This window comes from Labeo rohita, chromosome 16, assembly GCF_022985175.1.
Source record: "Labeo rohita strain BAU-BD-2019 chromosome 16, IGBB_LRoh.1.0, whole genome shotgun sequence".
NCBI classification, from domain to species: domain Eukaryota; kingdom Metazoa; phylum Chordata; class Actinopteri; order Cypriniformes; family Cyprinidae; genus Labeo; species Labeo rohita.
The window spans coordinates 11,685,452-11,708,244 of NC_066884.1; the positions used below are offsets into that span (position 1 = coordinate 11,685,452).

The 22,793-nt window shown below is 37.1% G+C and overlaps 1 protein-coding gene across 1 annotated transcript; it reads right to left on the reverse strand.

The window, feature by feature from the left end:
* Window positions 1–448: 448 nt before the first annotated feature.
* Window positions 449–20,324, reverse strand: sh3bp5b (SH3-domain binding protein 5b (BTK-associated)). The gene is made up of 9 exons (XM_051131212.1): window positions 20,026–20,324; window positions 19,187–19,249; window positions 16,367–16,495; window positions 6,077–6,241; window positions 5,872–6,002; window positions 5,328–5,370; window positions 4,621–4,840; window positions 3,168–3,479; window positions 449–1,940 (listed from the first exon to the last, which is right to left on the reverse strand). Exons 1-9 carry the CDS (start codon window positions 20,104–20,106, stop codon window positions 1,744–1,746), a joined length of 1,341 nt encoding a protein of 446 aa, XP_050987169.1. The 5' UTR covers window positions 20,107–20,324; the 3' UTR covers window positions 449–1,743.
* Between the last annotated feature and the right edge of the window lie 2,469 nt (window positions 20,325–22,793).

A 22,793-nucleotide genomic window follows, 5' to 3' on the forward strand; every position in this document is an offset into this window, starting at 1 on the left:
ATATTTGACAACTGTTTTGTGTTAGAATGTTAAACAGCCAAAAGTAATTTTCTGTGATCTCAAAATTTAGCCATTTTGAATACTAAGTTAATTTCTTTAAAATAAAATGAGTCTGTCTTCCGGTCTCATTTGCATCCAGCTCTATAGCTGTACAAAACGGCTCGTTTTGCTGCTAGATATTGCAAATTGGCGTATCTTACTGAATAATTTTAATGTATTATCCTAAATATAAGCACACTGGTTTGTAGTGCAAACAGTTTTACCATTTGCTGCACGTTGTTATCTTCGTTATTTAACCGGAAGTCTCACCCATAGACATACCTTCGCTTTAAAGAATAAGGTGGGTAAGATTTACGTTATTCACAACATTTTGCTGTTTTGTGTTGTCAACATTACACACAAGTTCAAGAATTTTTATGCTTATTTTAAAATAATAATGCCTCAGGTATCATTTCAGGTATCTTTATTTCAGTCTGAAAACAATTACACAAGCTTTGTAAACAACAGACTAAACGCCATAAATCACTTAAATACTGCTACATGGTTTCTTTCCTCACCATCGGTTCTCAAAACGATAACAACCAAAGAACTAACAATACAAATGGGAGACGGAATGTTTCAAAAAGGCTAAAAAAGAAAAAAAAAAAAAAGACACAAGGTCACACAAAAACACCACGCAGCCTACTGTCTAGACCTGAAGCTGTGCCATCTGTCTCAAGACCAGTGGCTGCTGCACCGCAGAAGCTGGATGGTACATTCAGTAATCGTCCTCTTCATCAGTGCAGCAAGTCCCCCACCGAGACACATCCAATCATTCCCACAAGCCTTCTGCCCCCCTCACAGTGCAAGTACAGTAGATCCAGCTTATTCTACTTCCTGAACCATTGGTTTTCACAAAGGCTGTGAATCTGCATCTATTGCTGTTTTTCTATTTGTATTAAAAACAATAATTGTTCTTTACACAGAGAGAAAGAATTGGGCAGCATGCGGTGGATTTGGCTTGTGGAGGACGGTGAAAGTGACCAGTATGGATCAGCCTGTAGCTGCTGCAGGTCTCCGGATGACATTGAGGAGGTGACCTGCGATGCAGGTGGTTGGCTTCACTTCCTTGTGAATCACTGTTACAGCGCAGAAGATTCTCTGAAGACTCTTGAGTGCTTTTTGAAGATGGAAGTCTTTGTGAAAGACATGCAGGTGAGTGTTGAGCACCAGGCTGAAGTGAGATCATGCGCAGATGTCCTAGATATACAAGAACTCAGTAACGGTTGTAACATTATGTTGCCACACAAATGACTCTGTATATTCTCCATGACACGCTTACAAAGACATTAAAGACAACCAGTGGCATAAATCTAGAGCATAACGAAACTTATGCATTTTATAAGTAAAAAGACAAGTGCTCCTTATTAGAGAAGTGCTAACGCCATCCTTACGTGTCTTCAGTTTCTCTAGATCCGAAACGTTAATTGTGTTTCACAGAGATGTTTGTCTTCAAAGCTTAACTCAGTACTATGCCCCTCCAAATGGCAGATTTGTCTCCTCAGCACATTGCGTCACGGGTTGCTTTTCTCACACCCCCGTGAGATCGAGTGAAAGTTCAGTCTGAAATTTGGCGGAACATTCTAGACAGTGAGAGGAATGGGCTGGGATGACACACTGGTGAAGTGGAGGACGGGTGGCTGCCAGTGCCTCTCGCACGGAATGTGGATGAATGCATCAGATACGTTGGCGTAGGCATTGCGGTCACATCCCATCGAGTAGGATTGTGGCTGGGGAGGGGTGCTGAGCCAGACCCATGTTTTTTCTGCTTTCATTTCGGCTAAGTTTTAGAGACAGCAGGCGGAAACGGCTATCCAAGCCAAAGGTTGTTTTGGTGTTGCTGATGCTGTTGTTATTGAGAACATTGTCCAGTACGGCTTCGGCACCTTCTGCTCTGTCACCTGTACACAAAGATTAAACCAATTAAATCAACCACAATAATTCCATAGCAAAACAGAAAAAATTAAATATCTTTTTACGCTAAGGACAACTGAGGGACTTATATGCAACTATTAAACAAGGTTCAAACGCTCACTGGTGCTTCAGAAGGAAATATGAAGCGTTAAGGGGGGTGAAAACTTTTGGAATTTGAAGATCAGCGTAAACTGAACTTATTTTGTCTTCTGGGAAACATGTAAATATAATCTGTAGCTTCTGAAGGGCAGTAATCAATGAAAAAATAAGAAAAAATAAGAAAAAAAGTACAAATCTTCTGTTCTTCACCTCATAATGCATTGTGTTTCCTTCTGGAGCATCAGTGAGTGTTTGAACCTTCTGTAATAGTTGCATACGAGTCCCTCAGTTATCCTCAGTGTGAAAAGATGGATCTCAAAATTATACAGTCATTGCTGAAGGGTTCAAAAATGCAAAAGATGCTGGGAAACCAAAGAATTTGTGGGACCTGAAGGATTTTTCAGAAGAACAGCAGGCAGTTTAACTGTTTAGGACAAACAAGGGACTCATGAACAACTATTACTAAACCAAAAAACACAGCTGTGGATCACTCAGGTAGCACCACAGTATTAAGAAGCAAGCGCATGTAAACTTTTGAACAGGGTAATTTTTATAAATTCAACTATTATTTTCTCTGGTGGACCATATGTAAATGTCTTGTATGTGAAATATCTTCAGGTCAGTACTAAAAAAATAACATGCATTTTGATGATCCCTCTTATTTTGGTAAAATTATTAACATTTTACAGATTCTGCAGGGTGTATGTACATTTTTTACATTATGTAGTAATATTATATAATGTAAATTATTTTTAATAATTGCACAAAATGCAGTCTTAAATGTACTATAAATGTTAAAATAAATGTAACAATAAAATATAATTATTCTAGATTTATATAAATGAATGTATTAAATGAACAGCCCTACTTTAAAAACAGCAAATTTTACCAAATAAATTTGTTTTTCTGTTTTTCTTTTTTGCATTGAAACGCCATCCAGCTATCCATCAGTAAGATGAATGAACCTCTCTAGAGGGCACAGGTGCAAGCAGGCAGGAAAATGACATCGTCTCACAGGAGAAACAAAACCAAGCCTAAATACAATCCCTCACGTGCAAGTGCAAGCGTTATTTAGGTCCCATCCGTCAACGCAAATGTATCTAAGAATATCTCACCCCTCTCTAGGTCGCACTCGGGGGAGGAAGCGCCGCTGCATTCGCTGCGTGGGCCGAGGATGGGAGACATCAGGCTAAAGTCAGACAAAGAGACGGTGCTGGGCAGGTCCAGACTGCAGGGGCGAGAGGAAGGAGTGGGGGAGGTGGAGGTTGGAGAGCCAGAGGAAGAGGAAGATGAGGAGGAGAAAGGACAAGGCAGGTCCAGAGGGCTGTTTGGCCCAGAACTGAAGCTACTGTTGGACTGAGTGTCCGAGTCTTCCTCGGACATGGCACTGGTGCTGCAGTTTTCGTCCTCAAAGGACCCAGATGCCACTGCAGGAATACAGAGAGGAAAGATCAGACATGATGACACTCTAAAACATCCTTAGGTGGGAAATATTTGATTTTTTGACTGAATTGATTGTGGGGGAAAAAAAAAAAAAAAAAAAAAAAAAAACACAAATCTTTTAATCTTTATATATTGAATTATAAATAGACAGACAGACCATCACACAGTCAAAAGTTTACATACACCTTGAAGAATCTGCAAAATGTTAATTATTTTAATAAAATAAGAGGGATCATACAAAATGCATGTTATTTTTTTTTTATTTAGTACTGACCTGAATAAGATATTTCACATACAAATGTTTACATATAGTCCACAAGAGAAAATAATAATTGAATTTATAAAAATGACCCCATTCAAAAGCTTACATACGCTAACATACGTAACACCTGAATGATCCACAGCTGTGTTTTTTTTGTTTAGTAATAGTTATTCATGAGTCCCTTGTTTGTCCTGAACAGTTAAACTGCCTGCTGTTCTTCAGAAAAATCCTTCAGGTCCCACAAATTCTTTGGATTTTCAGCATTTTTGCATTTTGAACCATATTTTTTTTATTTAGTACTGCCCTTCGGAAGCTACAGAAGATACTTACATGTTTCCCAGAAAACAAAATAAGTTACATTTACCGATCTTCAAATTTAAAAAGTGTTCACCCCCCCCAGCTCCTAATGCATCGTGTTTCCTTCTGGAGCATCAGTGAGCATTTAAACCTTCTGTAATAGTTGCATATGAGTCCCTCAGTTGTCCTCAGTGTGAAAAGATGAATCTCAAAATCATACAGTCATTGTTGGAAAGGGTTCAAATACACAAATGCTAAAAAACCAAAGAATCTGTGGGACCTGACAAATTTTTCTGAAGAACAGTGGGCAGTTTAACTGTTCAGAACAAAGGAACTCATGAACAACTATCACTAAACAAACAAAACAAGACATCTTTTCTGTGAAATACTTTATTCAGGTCAGTACTAAATAAAAAAAAAAAAAACATGCATTTTGTATGATCCCTCTTATTTTGTCAAAATAATTAACATTTTGCAGACTCCACAAGGTGTATGTAAACTTTTGACCTTAACTGTATATAGTTCTGCTTAAATGAAAATCCAAGCACAAGATAACTAGGACTCACTTGAGATTCCATCAGACTCTATTTTGAACCCAGACAAGTCTTCACCAATGACACCGTCACCTTCTGCTCCCACGCCTCTCTCTCGCGGGCCTATGCCACAGGAACGTCTGCGCTCATGGATCTCATCAGAGATCATCTCCAGGTTTCTTAGGGCTGACTTATATTCCCCTTTAGCCTGTGTCAGCTTGGCCTGGAGGTCATCCACATTCTTCTTCAGTTGCTTAAGAGAGAAGCACAGAAAACATTGAGCTGACATAAAAAGTATGTGTAAAATATATGGAAACATGGCCTAATAGATTTAAAATAAAAACTGCATTAATGTATATTTGAGAAGCACAATTGCCAAGATTTGTTCTTAATCCAGTGGCAACATTTTTCCTGGTTTTAAATATATTTTTAAAGGGATAGTTCACCCAAAAATAAAAATTCTGTCATTAATTATTCACCCCATGTCGTTCCAAACACATAAGACCTTCATTCATCTTCAAAACACAAATTAAAAATACTCCTCTCAGATTTTATCAAAAATGTCTTAATTTGTCTTCTCAAGATGAACAAATGTCTTATGGGTTTGGAATGACATGAAGGTGAGTAATTAACGACAGAATTTACTAACTGAACTAACACTTCAAAATAAGATAAAAACTTTTGCCAACAGGGTAAAGAAACAAACTTAATTCAAGACATTCTCAGAAAATATGACTTACCTCAAGCTGCAAGTAATATTTTGCCTTCATTTCAAAGTAGGGCCTGAATAAAAAGAGAGGGAGAAAAAGCGATTAGAGCTACTGTAAAGACCTATAAATAGCATTGTACATATCACCATGGCAACTGTGCACATATGCTGACACATTAGGCAAATGCTGAGTGAGAAGATAAGTAGGGTTGAGCTCCCCTATGATCCTGCTGAGTCATTATCAGTGGTGAGAAACCCACCCTCAACTAAAGCTCCCCTCAGATATTCACAGTTTTAACATGAGCCTAGTGTCACAGACGCTTTACTCTCAACATAAACTAATTATGGACAAAAACTACCTACTCAGACTGGAAGACGCTATCTAACCAGCATGTAAAATGACTAAACCACAGTTAGTTTACTCTGAATCTATTAAGTCTGAACTACAACAAAGAAAAACCTACAGTTGCCATAAACATAACCGAGTCACCTTACATTTTTGTGCAGTATGCATCAGACAAGCTCAGATGGTTTCACTATATGCTTGTGTGTTTAACGAAATAATCAGTGCATACTTAGACTTGTTGATGGTGCGTTTGAGCTTCTTCTCCAGCTGTTTCATACGACTCATGGCAGCGGTGTATTTCGCAGCGGTCTCCTTGTGCAGTAGCTCACTGCGTGTTTTTATCTGCTCGGCCTCCATCACCTACAAAGCAAAACATGCATTGAGTTTTTTCTGGCACACCTCAATCTATCATCCCACACCTTTGCATCACTTACTCGCTGTGTTGCATGATTGAGCATCTCCTGCCAGGCCGAGTCAAATTGCCGCTTATCGTCCTCCAACAGCCTCTGTTCAGCTAGGGCAATGGTCTCTTTGGCTGCCCGCAGTACCTCCGTGGCCCTCTGGAAGTCTTGTGTGGATCTCTGTGCTTCCAGCTGAGTCTGTGGAACAGGTAAAGGGCAGGAGCATCAACCTTGCGTGTCTAATGACAAAGACAGCAACCAGCGCTCTGTCATGATTAAACTTTGAGCAGGACAGTGCTGGCAGACTGTAAACCCCCTGCTCAGAGTACCAGCTGGCTGAAGAGCACGAGGCTCAATGCCTGAGCACTTCTATCAAAAACACTGCCTGGATAATGAGAAATCCTTTGCAGCATATTATGGAAGAGAGAAAAAAAAAGAAAAGAATTAAGTTGTTATTTTTCTTTTCTTTCATAACATTACAGTTGAACCACTGATGACCTTACTACCTTTCTGGGCCTTGAATGTGTTAGTTGCATTGCTATCTAGGCAGAGTCCAAAAGCGACGACTTAAAAAATATCTTAATTTCTGTTCTAAAGATGAACGTTTACTTACAAGTAAACAAACACACAATGCAGTGCCTTAGTAATCAACAATGTGGGTAATCTATGAAGCAATCAGTTCAAGAGATGGAGAAACTGTACTCATGCACAAAACATCCTGTATGGTGACACATTAAAACCACCCTTGAACTTGAACTTACTTTATGGTGAATTAAAGCCAGCCATGCTAAAGCCTTGCCAACATAATCCTTTTCTATTCCTTCACTTTTTAACTTTAATCTCCACATTACTCCCACTGACAGAAAAAGCCTGCAGAAACCTCTTACCGACTCAGCCTACTTAGCCAAACAAAACTGGATAAGTTTTCCAACCAACAGCAATGAGGCAGTTTTACATTTTGAAATGGTTTACAGTGTAGAGAGACCACGAAAATAAAGTCAATTTAGAGAAAATCATACTGTAATTCATACAAGGTTGATGTTCTAAATTAAAGCAGAATATTATTATATTATCTGTCCATCTACCTATTTATATCTATCTACTCACTAAAACATGATCTGTGGGAGTTTTTCATGCCATTTTAAGTCTTATTTTGACAAAGTGGTTATATCTAAGTGTGGGAGTTGTTTAATTTTTTTTTTTTAAATTAGTCTTCCCATTAACGCCTTTGTATTGTTCATTCAGATTGATTTGTGAACGCAGAACGTGCACAAACACAAGAGGCGGGATTTATCGCATGAACCAATCACAGCCGAATATAAGCAATCATACCCAATCATATCACGTTAGAGGCATTGCCTCCTCTTACATGACTTTCTCCTATTCATTCTCAATTACCCCAAGCCAAACTCACCGCACACTTTAGGGTATCTGTTAAAACTCAATGGGCTCAGGGGAGGCGAGAGAGACGTAAACTCCTGCTGTAACTTTACCTACTTTAAAGTTTACGTTTTTATACACTTTTTAATGTTATTGTGTAATATTGGCGTTGTTTTATTTTTGTACTACGAATTTTTTCCTCATCCAATAAAGACATATGACCCTGGACCACAAAACCAGTCAAATTTTTTAAAATTGATCACCTGAAAGCTTAATAAATAAGCTGAATATGGTTTGTTAGGACAATATAGAACATTTGGACAATATTTGGCTGAGATACAACTATTTGAAATTCTGGAGTCTGAGAGAAAAAAAAAAAAAAAAAAGAGATCTTTTTTAGAAGAAATCACCTTTAAATTTGTCTAAATGAAGTTCTTAGCAACGCATATTACTAATCAAAAATTAAGTTTTGATATATTTCCGGTAAGAAATAGACAAAATATCTTCATGGAACATGATTTTTACTTTAAATCCTGATTTTTGGCATTATAAAAATTGGATAATTTTGACCCATACAGTGTATTGCTGGCTATATCCGTGTTACTTATGACTGATTTTGTGGTCCAGGTTCACATATATAAAACATTATATGGTGCCTTTTGAAACCAAAATTAAACCGATTATGTTGGAAAAAGGAAAGTAATACAGGCTAGTCATTGCAAACAGGGTGACATTCATTATCAAACTAAACATTTTGGATATGTATGTGATTCACACATCTACTATAAGACCTAGAATGCTACGAGACCGAAAACTGAATATGGACAGTATCACACACTGCAAATGGCAGTCCCAGGGATAATCCTCTATTGTTCTTCTTATCCGTCACATCATTGTCTTTCATTCTTCATTTAACACCGCTCAATCGATTTACTTTTTCTTTCCCTCTTTCTCTATCCCTTCTTCACGCACACACAGGCTATTTTTAGCTCAGGCTTCAAAGTTGATGTGATGCTGCCGCATTGCCACGGAGAGCTGACAGCAGGGGATCGCTGCAGACGCCAGGACAGACCTCCAATCCAATCAGTAAAGGACACAGATGGATGGAAGTGCTGGTTTGGTAAGTTGTGAAATTAAATGAAAATAAAATAAAATGAGGCATGTGTATTTTTGCAACATAAGACATCGATTACGTTACTGTGTATGACTTTAAAAATGGCCAGTGCATTGTAAAGAATGTCAAAACTTTGGAAGCTTTCATGTTCATGCAGGGGATTTTTTTAAAAAATATTCACTAAAATTATGTTCAGAGGTAGTCTGAGGTCAAAATTTTCCTGAGGAGTAGCGTGTTAATATTAAATGCTTCAAATTGGTTCCACTGCACAGTGAGGCATTGAAAACAAGTATATCTAACAAGGGGTGCAAAGTTCAGCGGACTTTTACATAGTTCAGCTGATTTTACTGCAAATAAATAGACAGAAAAAGTACTTCTCTTTGTTTCTGAAAAAGTCCCATTACATCAAAGCTTTATCCTCTTTAAACCCCTGATTTTATTGACTCCAGCTTTAATCAGATTCTGACCAAAATAATGCAGAGGCAGTCTCAAAATGAGATGTTTTGGGTCGAGGGCGACCCAGATGACATGCTGCTTTGATGTCTTTAATCAATCATCTTGGTTCTGACATAAAGTCATTTGCGATGTTTTTATGCATCTCATTGCACGTGACATAAAAACAAGGTCATTGTGACTCCTGACCTGGAGATCACCCACTGAAGACTAATGCTTTTATTGCTTCACCGCACACTGGGCTACTTAGGTCGAATTTAAACGTGACACTTCAAAGTTTATCATATCAAACGTTTCTGGAGTAGAAAATAAACTGATTGCAATAAATCTGCTTTGGTGTCATGTGGTCAATCATAACAGGTCATGAGGCCTCCTGCAAACAGACACCAATTTTCACCCTCGTTCCTCTGAGTACTCTGGTTTATTAACTTTTTGCCAACACATATACCATGTGAGGATGGGTACAAGAAAAATAAGCAATCAGAAAAAGAGGGAAACATTATACATAGCCACGGATGACAAAAAGGCATTTATAACCATCCCTCTTGACTTACAGCCAAACATTGCAGAATATTATCTGAGGGGTTTCATCACACTGCCTCATTATGACTCAATGTCTTGACTGCCAAAATGATGTAATAAAGGAGACTAACAGATTTTCCCCACATAACAAAGCAAAGAAAACTGAATTTAGCACCGTTGCCAGCAGATTTCAGAGCTTTAGAAAAGTCTAGAGTTCAAAGAGGCACTGAACGATCCAAGAAAGGCTCGTTGTGGTTAGTAGGTGAATAAAAGGTCTGGTTTAAGCCTAGTAGGTGCTGTATAAGGATTTAGGATCATTAGGATACTAGTAATGCTAGTATTGACTCATTCTTTGTGAGTCAAAAGTTTTAGAACAGTAAGATTTTTAATGTTTTTAAAGAGGTCTCTTCTGTTCACCAGATCTGCATTTATTTGATCCAAAATGCAGCAAAGCAGTAATATTTTTTTAAATAGTATATATTTTTTACTATTTAAAATAAATGTTTTCTATTTGAATATATTTTAAAATGTCATTATTAATGTGATCAACGCTAAATTTTCAGCATCATTACTCCACTCTTCAATGTCACATGATCCTTCAGAAATCATTCTAATATGCCGATTTGCTGTTCAAGAAACATTTTATTACTATAATTTTTATTACGATAATTAAAACAGCTGAGTAAATTTTTTCAGGGTTCTTTAATGAATAGAAAGATCAGTATCAGTATTAATATACTAATATATATATATACAGTTGTGTTCAAAATTATTCAACCCCCAATGCTGTAAAGGGTTTTAGGGAATTTAGTGTACATTTGTAATTGTGTTCAGAATGAAATCTTACAAGGACTTTTTAAAGAACCAAATGCACCTAAAATGACATCAATTGTTTTTGTAATACAGTATTTAATGTTTTTTTTGTGATTTCTTCATTGACACAATTATTCAACCCCTTAAAGACTACCACTCTTAAGAACAGAGGTTCATTCAAGTGTTTTCGATCAGGTATTGAAAACACCTGTGGATGTCAACGAGCAATAATCAAGCATAATAAGCACCAATTAAGCAGATTTAAAATGACTGTGATACTCAGCTCCTTCTAGACATTTACTGGTGTGTTTACAAACATGGTGAAGTCAAGAGAATGGTCCAGGAAGACAAGAGAACAGGTGATTTCTCTTCACAGGAAGGGCAATGGCTATAAGAAGATTGCAAAGATGTTAAACATACCAAGAGACACCATAGGAAGCATCATTCGCAAATTCAAGGCAAAGGGCACTGTTGAAACGCTACCTGGTCGTGGCAGAAAGAAGATGCTGACTTCGACTGCTGTGCGCTACCTGAAGCGGAAGAGGAACTGAAAAAAGATTTGTCAGATGCGGGTACTGAAGTTTCAGCTCAGACAATAAGGCGCACACTGCGTAATGAAGGCCTCCATGCCAGAACTCCCAGGTGCACCCCCTTGCTGTCTCCAAAGAATAAGAAGAGTCGACTGCATTATGCCAAAAGTCATGTGGACAAACCACAAAAGTTTTGGGATAGTGTTCTGTGGACTGATGAAACAAAATTAGAACTGTTTGGGCCCATGGATCATTGCTATGTTTGGAGGAGGAAGAACAAGGCCTATGAAGAAAAGAACACCTTGCCTACTGTGAAGCATGGCGGGGGTCAATCATGCTTTGGGGCTGTTTTGCTTCTACAGGTACAGGGAAGCTTCAGCGTGTGCAAGGTACCATGAATTCTCTTCAGTACCAGGAGATATTGGATGAAAATGTGATGCAGTCCGTCACAAACCTGAGGCTTGGGAGACGTTGGACCTTTCAACAGGACAATGATCCCAAGCATACCGCCAAGTCCACTAGAGCATGGTTGCAGATTAAAGGCTGGAACATTTTGGAGTGGCCATCGCAGTCACCAGACTTAAATCCGATTGAGAACCTCTGGTGGGACTTAAAGAAAGCAGTTGCAGCGCGCAAGCCTAAGAATGTGACTGAACTGGAGGCTTTTGCCCATGAAGAATGGGCGAAGATACCCGTAGATCACTGCAAGACACTTGTGTCAAGCTATGCTTCACGTTTAAAAGCTGTTATAACTGGAAAAGGATGTTGTACTAAGTACTAAGATTGAATGTCACTTAGGGGTTGAATAAAACTGATAATGATGTGAGCACAGAAAAGACATTTGTGGTTATTTCATTATAAAAGTTATGTTATATTTGTCTGACTTACAAGTGCCTCTTTGATTTAATTGTAAACAAGATGACTGAAATGATCAAAATCAATGTCAAACTGGCCAAAACACTCAATTTCAGTGGGGGTTGAATAATTTTGAACACAACTGTATATATATATATATATATATATATATATATATTTCTATTCTTCAAAGAAACCTGAAAATCAGCAAATCAGAATATTAGACTGATTTCTGAAGGATCATATGACTGGAGTAATGATGCTAAAAATTCAGCTTTGAAATCATAGGAATAAGTTACATTGTAATATATTTTAATAGAAAACAGTTCTCTTAAATAGTAAAAATATTTCAAAATTTTACCACTTCTGCTGTACTTTTAAAAGCAGGCTTGCTGAGCAGAACAGACTTTTTTAAAAACATTAAAAATCTTACAGTTCAAAAACTTTTGACTGGCACTGTATATACACATACAACCAGGAAAAGCACAAACACTGCTATAATACTGGCATTAGGAGAACACTAGGTCACATTTAGGCCATCTGAGGTAGTCATAAATTGAAGGAATTTATATTTAAACTCATTTTTATGAGAAAGCAGAAGTGCTGCATCGGCACTCTGAGAAAGTTTGATGACACTCACACATAGCTGCAAGTGTTGTAGCTGTGCCGCCCATCTGACAAGAGCAATGGCCACTTCTCAAACTGAAGTGCTGAGTGAGACCACTGAAATCATTATTGGACATGACAAATCGACAGCATAAAGGTCCTTCCCTGTGTTCAAGTGCGCTCTGAGGACACGGCAAAAGGATTTCCCTGGCTCTTCTGAAATGGAAGAGTTCAGTATCATATGTAGACAGAGTTTAAAGTTTACAGCATAAGCGTTGGTACTCATTTCCACACTTTGCATTATGGTTATATAATGATTAGCTAAACACGAGGATAGCAAATCATTATGCAAGTTATTTACACACCGGAGTCTCAAAGGTACAACAGCAAAAACAGACCATTTATTCAGACCTTCTATTCAGCGAGGATGCATTAAATTAATCAAAAGTGACAGTAAATTTATAACTTTACAACATGTTTCAAGGCTCTTGAATAATAATGTTAATATCCTTGTAAAATCATATACAAGCATTCTGGAAGAGCATTAAACAGTAGCTAGAAAAATGATGTGCATAGGAGTGTATATGAGAAGGAATATGTGCATTATTCAGATGAGCTCTTAATGAGAAATGCATTCTGAATTATTAATATGAGAACAGTGCTGAAACATCTTTCAACCTCAAATCAGCAGACCAGTCATACGCAGTGATGTTACGGTTTTCTGCATTCATTAAACCTCATCACTGATTCCGTCTAAACTCAAGAGCCTTCAACTGCTTTCAAAGCTGAGAGACACTGACAACTGCTGCAGAGGCCTTGTGATCCATGCATTTTCTGATGGACAAAGTAGGCCAATCTAAACACATCAAAGCATAGATAAGAAATCCTATGTGTGTGAGAAAATATACTCGGCTTAAGCCGTTTTAACTTCTGAAAGTTACAGTACAGCTTTATAGTACTTTACAGTACATCAGACTGACCCGTTAAAAATAAGACAATGCCTTTTATTCAGAGAGACACTGGAATGTACTAGATTTACAATATGCTGTAGTCTAAAACAGCCACCTGCTTCTCTGAATATAGCACAGTATAAAATCTGAAAAAGGGAAGTGATAAACCAAGAACAAGCTCAGAAGATAAAGAATTAGCTCTAAATAAGGTATCATTTGAATTGGGGGGGGATTTCCACTGATGCTTTTGACAAAAACTGGCAACATAAGTAGCTATTGGAAATTTCTAAATATACTGGAGGAAATTTAGGTGGAGATGGTCAGCAAGAGACAGTGCAGGGGTGGGGGAAAGAAAAACACAGCAAAATGCAGAGACAGGCAACAGTTAAAGCTTTACTGCAGTCAAGTTCACTGCAGTGAGACACTACAGAGAAGAGAAGAGAGAGACATGAGAGACTTTATACATATGAAAACCATATAAAATGACCAAATTTCACATTAGGAGAACTTTGAGGCTTTTAGTAAGGCTTTTTATGTTTTTTAGCTTTGTGGCTAGGGCTGCAGGATAAATCGCTTGCGATATCAAATGCGCATCTTGTCAGTAAAGCCGGTTCTGTAATCAGTAGTAAATGTCCATCACGCGTGTGCTTTCAGATAGAGCAGCATTAACTACGCAGAGCTGTAGTTCATTAACAAGCTGCGCAAAACCATGCAGATGATATCACCAAGCTCACACAGCTTGTCAGTAAACAACGGCTTTGTGTAGTCAATGCTGCTCTATCTGAAAGCACACACATGATGGAGATTTACTACTGATTACAGACTGGCTTTACTGACAAGATGCGCATTTGATATCGCATGCGATTTATCATGCAGCCCTATTTGTGGCCATCTATACAGTAGTTTAATTTATCATTTAAATGTTACAATCTTGTTTGGACATGTTTCTACATCTATTTTTTTCAGTGTAGCTTAAAGAATTAGTTCACTCCTGAATTAAAATTTCCTGATAATTTACTCACCCCATGTCATCCAAGATGTTCATGTCTTTCTTTCTTCAGTCGATTTAGAAGGTATTTTAAGGAAAACATTCCAGGATGTTTCACTATATAGTAGACTTCAATATGGTCCAACAGGTTGAAGGTCCAAACTGCAGTTTCAGCGCAGCTTCAAAGGGCTCTACACGATCCCAGCCAAGGAATAAGGGTCTTATCTAGTAAAACGATTGGTAATTTTCTTTAAAAAAAAAACAAAAAAAAAAAAAAGTGACCCTGGACCACAAAACCAGTCATAAGGGTCAATTTTTTGAATTTGAGATTTATACAACATCTGAATAAATAAGCTTTCCATTGATGTATGGTTTTTAGGATAGGACAATCTTTGGCTGAGATACAACTATCTGAAAATCTGGAAACTGAGGGTGCAAAAAAAAAAAAAAAAAAAAAAAAAAATTGAGAAAATTGCCTTTAAAGTTATCCAAATGAAGTTCTTAGCAATGCATAGTACTAATCAAAAATGAAGTTTTTGTATATTTACAGTAGGAAATTTACAAAATATCTTTATGGAACCTGATTTTTACTCAATATCCTAATGATTTTTGGCATTAAAGAAAAATCAATAATTTTGACCCATACAATGTATTTTTGACTATTGCTACAAATGTACCCATGCTACTTAAGACTGGTTGTGTGTTCTACGGTCACAAATACTCATCTTGCATTAACTCTGTGATGCGTAATCACTTTGGAAAAGTCATGGCAGTTAGTTAGTCTGTGTACTTCGTTTCAAAAAGGCAGTGTAGGGTGAAAAACTCTCATTCTCAACTCTCATTTCACATCTCATTTTCTCCTCCAACTTCAAAATCGTCAAACATAATTGTTTTACCTTTTTTTGTAAAAGCCATTTGACTTTTTTTGCAGAAGTCGTGGACACAGAGCTAGTGCAAGACGAGTATTTGTGGTTAAAAAGTATATACATTTGTATTTTATTTTAGAAAATGACCAATCGTTTCATTAGATAAGACCCTTATTCCTCAGCTGGGATGGTGTAGAGCTCTTTGAAGTCCACTATAAAGGAGAAAAATTCTGTAATGTTTACCACAAAAACCTTTTTTGACTGAAGAAAGAAAGACGTGAACATCTTGGATGACATGAGGGTAAGTAAATTATCAAGAAATTTTAATTCAGGAGTGAACTAATCCTTTAATGCATGACAAAAAAAAAAAAAAAAAAAAGTCTTGCAAAGAGAAAACCAGTGTATCAAATTAAAATAACCTGTCAGTATGAAAGCACATCCTTTAACAGAATGAAGACAGTTTAAACCAGTTCAAATGTATCATCACCACATTTTTCATAATAAAGGACCTTGACAACCCAGACAGGACTGTTTCCGTAAAAAACACCGGCGTACGTCCCTGAGGAGAACAATAACTTCTAAGGACACATCGCTCTCTTTAACCACCAAGGAAACTGGCTAAAAAAAAAAATCCAGTGCTTTGTCAGTGAAATTAAATGGGCCATTTATAATTCTTCCTTCATGGAGTGAAAAACACAACACTCTAAACTACCTTGCCCCAGTTTTAGAGCAGGTCAGCGCTCACAGTGTAACTGATTCAGTCAATTAAAGTTCAGAAAGTGTTGTAAAAAACAAAACAAAGAACTTTGCTTTTATAGAAGTATAAGCAAATGTGACATTTTACACCCCTTTTCTTTTTTGAAAGCTTCAACACCCCAGCTGCAAAGGCGCTAACCGAGATAAACTGATAATCTGCTCTTAAAATAGCACAGGCCCTTGAAGAAAAAAAAAAAAAAGAGAACTGAAATTTGAGCATTTAAACATCCACTTTCTCTCCCTCTCAGCAAAGTCCTTTATGCCCTGCCGAACGAAGCCAACCACCTGTGACAAATCTAGAGTTAATGCTACTGTGCCATCCAGCTTATAGCAGATAACAAGATGATAGCACAGCAATCTCCAGAAAGGGATAAAAGAAAACAAACCACAGACAAAATGGTGGCATGCCAACTAAAAACAGACGTTGTGTGGGTGAAGTTGGCTTTAGAAAGATGATACCGGGTTTTTGTTTTGATTTTCTTGGCCTCACCTGCCGTGCCACCCGCCGGGCCTCCCAGTACGGTTTCGAGTCCTCCACCGCTTTCCCAATCTTCTTCACCAGCTCGTCTAGCTTTAAAGTGGCTTCCACCAGCACAGAGCGAAACTTTTGCCTGGCATCCTAGAGACAGACCAAATATAAACAATAGTTTTGTTATCTTTGCGCACAAAAAGTATTCTCATAGCTTCATAACATTACAGTTGAACCACTGATGGACTATTTTAACAATGTCCTTACTACCTTTCTGGGTCCTGAACGTGTCAGCTGCGTTGCTGTTTATCCAGGCTCAGAAAGCTCTTGGATTTCATCAAAGATATCTTAATTTGTGTTCTCAAGATGAACGAAGGTCTTACAGATTTGGAGTTATTAGAAACAAGGAATGTTATGCAACTACATTAATATTAAACACTCTAAGAAATTATGATAAGAATCAATTGTTTTGGAAATCTGGAAAGGTTTTGATTTGTCATGGCATCCGGGTCAACTGCTTTGCACATGAGAGTGCTATACATAAAAAGGGAGTAAAATCTGTTTATCTGTAATCTGATTTGCAAGAAGATCTGTGAAAATGTCTAAAGCACACAGAAAATGCTTTTTACTTGTGTTGTAAACAAGTTTCTTCATGAAGGTAATTCAATCATTATTTTATATTTATTGCCCAAGGCAAAGTAATTAAATTAAATTCCATTCGTCAAAAACACAGATTGATTATTTACAACGGACAAACATTCCAGGAAAAATAAAACACCAAGAGGTAAATCTTTGAAGCGCAATTTGGCCACTGACGCAAAAGCAACACTAATTTGGTTGACAGCCAAATAGCTTAGTTGTGGGATTCTCAGAACAATCAGAAAAGTTGGATTCATGAAACTCTGCATAAACAGAGCTAACATATTTCTACAGCATGAACTACTGGCATTTGTGTGTAAAACAACCTAGAAGCTGACCCTGATGTCTTAAAGGAGAAGTTCACTTCCAGAACATGGTTCAAAGATGGTTCATGTCTTTCCTTCTTCAGTTGTGAAAAAATTATGTTTTTTTTTTTTAAGGAAAACATTTCAGGAATGTTCTTCATATAGTGGACTTCTATGGTGCCCGCAAGATTGAACTTCCAAAATGCAGTTTAAATGCAGCTTTAAAGGGCTCTAAACAATCCCAGTCGAGGAAGAAGGTTCTTATCTAGTAAAATGATCGGTTATTTTCTATAACTGCCTTGACCCGGAATACACAGAATTCACACAAAGCTAGACAAGATGAGCATTTAAGGTTAAAAAGTATATAAATTGTACTTTTTTTTTTAGAAAATGACTGATCATTTCGCTAGATAAGACCCTTCTTCCTCGCCTGGGATCGTTTAGAGCCCTTTGAAACTGCATTTCGGAAGTTCAAACTCACGGGCACCATAGAAGTCCACTATATGAAGAGAAATCCTGAAATGTTTTCCTCAAAAAACAATTTCTTTACAATTGAAGAAAGAAAGACATGAACATCTTGGACGACAAGGGGGTGAGTACATTATCTGTACATTTTTGTTCTGGAAGTGAACTACTCCTTTAAGATGGTTAGAGAAGTCTCGGGCAATGTCTACAAGTCTCTCGTATTCTCATAAGTTAACATATACCCTACTGTATTTATTTCATCTAAAAGAAACAACTTGCTCATATGTTTAGTGTGGAAAACTGTGCTTTTGCTGATGTTTCAATATGAAGAACACAGTAAGAGTTTTGTTTAAGCCAAGTAAACAAAGCTGGACTGCAAACAGCAAACAACTGAGTATTTCTCCTTCAGCCTCTGTTTTTGACTTACAATCAGACTAGCCAAGTCATCTTATTAAGTTATTACATTAGGACATGCCCAAACAATAAACTCAGTGGCATTGGGACAATTCAGTGCGACCAAAGTGACCACATGACTGAGCCTGAACAGCTGAGTGTGTTTTTGTCTTAACATGTCCTTGTTTACTGCGTGCAGACAGTGTGTCTAAAAATGCTCTGCATGGGAAAAAATTAAAAGGATATCACAGCAAATAACAACACGTCATATGTGACCCTGGAGCACAAAACCAGTCTTAAGTAGCACAGGTATATTTGTAGCAATAGCCAACAATACACTGTATAGGTCAAAATGATCGATTTTTCTTTTATGCCAAAAATCATTAGGATATTAAGTAAAGATCATGTTCCATAAAGAGATTTTGTAAATTTCCTATCGTAAATATATCAAAACTTAATTTTTGATTAGTAATGCATTGCTAAGAACTTCATTTGAACAACTTTAAAGGCGATTTTCTCACTATCTTGATTTTTTTGCACCCTCAGACTTGAGATATTCAAATAGTTGTATCTCAGTCAAATATTGCCCTAGCCTAACAAACCATACATTACTGGAAACCTTATTTATTCAATTTAAAAAAATTAACCCTTTATGACTGGTTTTGTGGTCCAGGGTCACATATTTCTTGTCACTTCGTGACTGTGTATTCTTTTAATCAAGTTTACTTTTTACAGTGTGTGAAGCACGAAATTCTCTTTTTACTGGATACAAGTTCCAGTCATTTATGCTCAAAGAACACTTCATCTATTGCATAACCCGGACATAATGACACATTCCGTTCCTTAGTGTACCATGGTACAAAATCCAAACATAAAACGGATGACAGATTAACAATTTACCAAATGATATTATATTTAAACAGAATATGGATATGAAACTAGAATATGGCATTTTCCTATTATAAAAAGACTAGTTAAAATGGCAACATTCTTGTCTTTAGGAGTAAAAAAAACTTTTGGATATTGTGTGCAATCATACCTCAAGCTCAGTCTCACATCTGTTGATGTCATCTGTGGACTGATTCAGCTTCTCAAGCTCTCCCTACAAAGAAAAATCAGAGTCAGAAATATGAAATACAGACATATCCCAGGAAATAATCAATTTCTGTTGCTCACAGACTGCGGAAGAGAGACAATGCTACATATATTTTGATAAGGGAGAACTCTAAGCAGTAAGGCTCTAAAAGGCGACAATTAATGCAGTGTTGCCATGTCCACTTATTATAATCAGCTATACAAATCATTAAGTCGCTAAATGGAGTGTCTCAATTTGCATTTTTAAAGTGGGAATTCCTAGCTCTTTACATCAATGGTAGCCTATAATGAAGCATGATTAACCAATAACTATAGTTCTCACTATATACTAATAGCTATAATCATCATTTTATTCATGTTTCTCGGTTCTTATCTGAATTATGCATTATATAGTATGTTTATTCATCAAAATTTAATAAGGATATTTTCACTGCGATAAAAACCAAGGGTCGCTTCTTACAGACGTATTGTTTGTTTTGTCAGAGCAGGTGGCTCGTTTTTCCACTGAGATCTGGCAACACTCAATTGGGGCACCAGTGCACTCAGTGCCGCAGACGAGCCGTCAACAAAAAGCAAGTTGCGGCGAATTAATCAATAATTCCCCTCAGGATCAAGGAGTTAATATAGGGATTAACATGCAATCTCACCGATAAGCAAAATGTGATGTTAACTAACCATCTAAATCAATGTGTAAATGTAATGAGTGCATTTGAAACGATCTCTCCTTTCATCTCATTCGATAAATTGACATGCCTTAAAGCACAAATATAAATGCCAGTCTACCTGAATTCTCGGGTCCACCTCTTCTTCCTCGGGTGATTCAAATTCTTCATCCGACCTGTTCTCCTTGTCTGAGCTGTCCATTTTATTTTATTATCTTGCTATAGAAATTAAAGGAATGCTTTCCTGTGAGATGAATGTTAAGCGTCCGTTAGAGACTAGCTATTACACATGAATCGCCGAGATCATTCCTTCAGACAGTCTGGATTTCTCTTTTATAGAGATAAATGCAGAGAAGCACACGCGTGTCCGAATCCCCACACGCACAGCTGTGCCGTATGGGAGCCGTGAAGACAAGGTGAAGTTTGTCCCCGCCCCCTTTGCTTTTCACACTGACTCTCTCCAGCTCAACACTTACAGGCAGTGAATGTCAAATTGTTGACAATGACAAAAACGCTTTGTCTGAAGAGAGAGCGCCGGGCTTCCAGTGTTGGTACAGGTGTCATTCCGAACGAAATGTTGCCTGTTGTGAATATCATGAATATGAAAGCGAAACAATATAAAAATGAATAGCTCACGCAAACTTTTACAATGCTTTTTACAGGCATTATTACTAATATGTGACCCTGGATGTTCTTCACAGCGATGCCATAGAAGAACCATCTCTTTCTTACATTTTTATAATCTGAAGAACCTTCTTTTGCCAGAAAGAACCTTTGGTAAAACAGAAAGGTTCTTCAGATGTTAAAGGTTCTTTATGGAACCATTTAGACAAAAAGGGTTCTTTTTTTAGGAGTGTAGCATGGGTATTGTAGCAATAGTCAAAAATACATTGTATGGGTCAAAATGTTTTATTTTATGCCGAAAATCACGAGAGTATTAAGTGAAGATCATGTTCCATGAAGATATTTTGTAAATTTCCTACCGTAAATATATCAAAACTTAATTTTTGATTATTAATAACTTAATTTGGACAACTTTACAGGTGATTTTCTCGCTATTTAGATTTTTTTGTGCTCAGATTCCAGATTTTCTAATAGTTTTATCTCGGCCAAATATTGTTCTACCCTAACAAACCATATACATAAATGGAAAGCCTATTTATTCAGCTTTCAGATGATGTATAAATGTCAATTTCAGAAAATAGAGCCTTATGACTCGTCCAGGGTCTAATATAGCATCCGCAATATAAGGCAGAAGTGAATATTTCCTCTTTTTTTTATAACATTATCTTTTACATTTGTCATTTGTCATAGCTAAATCTCAACCATTTTACTGTTTCAAAAGAGAAGTTCACTTATAGAATAAAAATTGCCTGATGGTTTACTCACCCTCATGTCATCCAAGATGTTTGTGTCTTTCTTTCTTTAGTTACAAAGAAATAAAGGTTTTTAAGGAAAAACATTCCAGGGTTTTTTTCTCCATATAGTGGACTTCGGTGGTGAGCAACGGGTTGAAGGTCCAAATTGTTTCAATGCAGCTTCAAAGGACTTTACAAAATCCCAGCCGAGGAATAAGGGTCTTTTCTAGCAAAACCATTGGTCATTTTCTTAAAAAAATTAATATTTATATACTTTTTAGCCACAAATGCTCATCTTGCACTAGCTCTGTGATGTGCAAATGTGTAATCATGCTGGAAAGGTCACACGCAGTTCTTTCTTTGTCTGTGTACTGTTCAAAAACGTAGGGTAGGGCAAAAAACTCCCATCTCATTTTCTCCTCCAACTTCAAAATCGTCCAACATCGTTGTTTTACCTTTTTTTGTAAAGGGAGTTTGACTTTCTTTGCACATTTGCTTTGTAAACACTGGTTCGGTACTTCCACCGCCAGATAAGACTCTTTCGCTAGACGTTTTGCTAGGTAAGACTCTTATTTCTCAGTTGGTATTGTGTAGAGCACTTTGAAGCTGCATTGAAACTGCAATTTGGACCTTCAACCTGCTGGCCACCACTGAAGTCCACTCTATGGAGAAAAATCCTGGAATGTTTTCCTCAAAAACCTTAATTTCTTTGTGAATGAAGAACCTTCAAGGCAGCTATGTCCCAACGAATATTCATTAGCAACTGAAGGCCTTAAGGCCTTTAACAATCATCTTTTCAAAATAAAAAATGCACTCATTGCAGAAAATGACCCTTCGGGGAAGGTTTCCATAAACATTAATCATTAATATCTTCATTATATAATCATATATCTCTAATGCCAAAAAGTTCTAAAACACATAAGATTAGATGTGCCAGACAGTTTTGTTAACCTTCTTAAGACGCATGACATTAAAATCAATCTCAGAATGGTTTGACTTGTGATTAAAGGCCAACTGAACTTTATGTACAGATTTGCAGAGCAGCACTTCAAGTCTTGATATTAATGTACTGCAAAGTTTTACACCACAAGAGGGCAGCTTATGATGATATGCCCCCATTTAAGTAAATAATTAAAACTATTACACTTGTGTTAGTTTGGATATATTAGGTTTTTCACTAAGGCAATCACTAGTTCACTTTCCTGTCTCGTGTCTGTTGTCCATGAAGTGTAGTTTCTTCTGCACATCTGATCTCAGATAAACAGAAGTGCATTAATAATATCATTACTCAGTTGAATTTCTGATATTTTTCATACTCCAGCCACATCAACTATTGGTCTCTTGAAAAAGATGCACCATCCTCTGCTTACACGAGCTGCTTTAAGTGCAATCCTTTATTTGGTTTCTCTTAGTAAACACTGTATTTTCAGATCCTGTGTGTCCACTGTATTTTGTGATCCTGTGTTTTTTAAAGAACTGCTGAATCACATGTGCTGTTTGGGGACTGAAAAGCCCCAGGGCCCTTTTAATA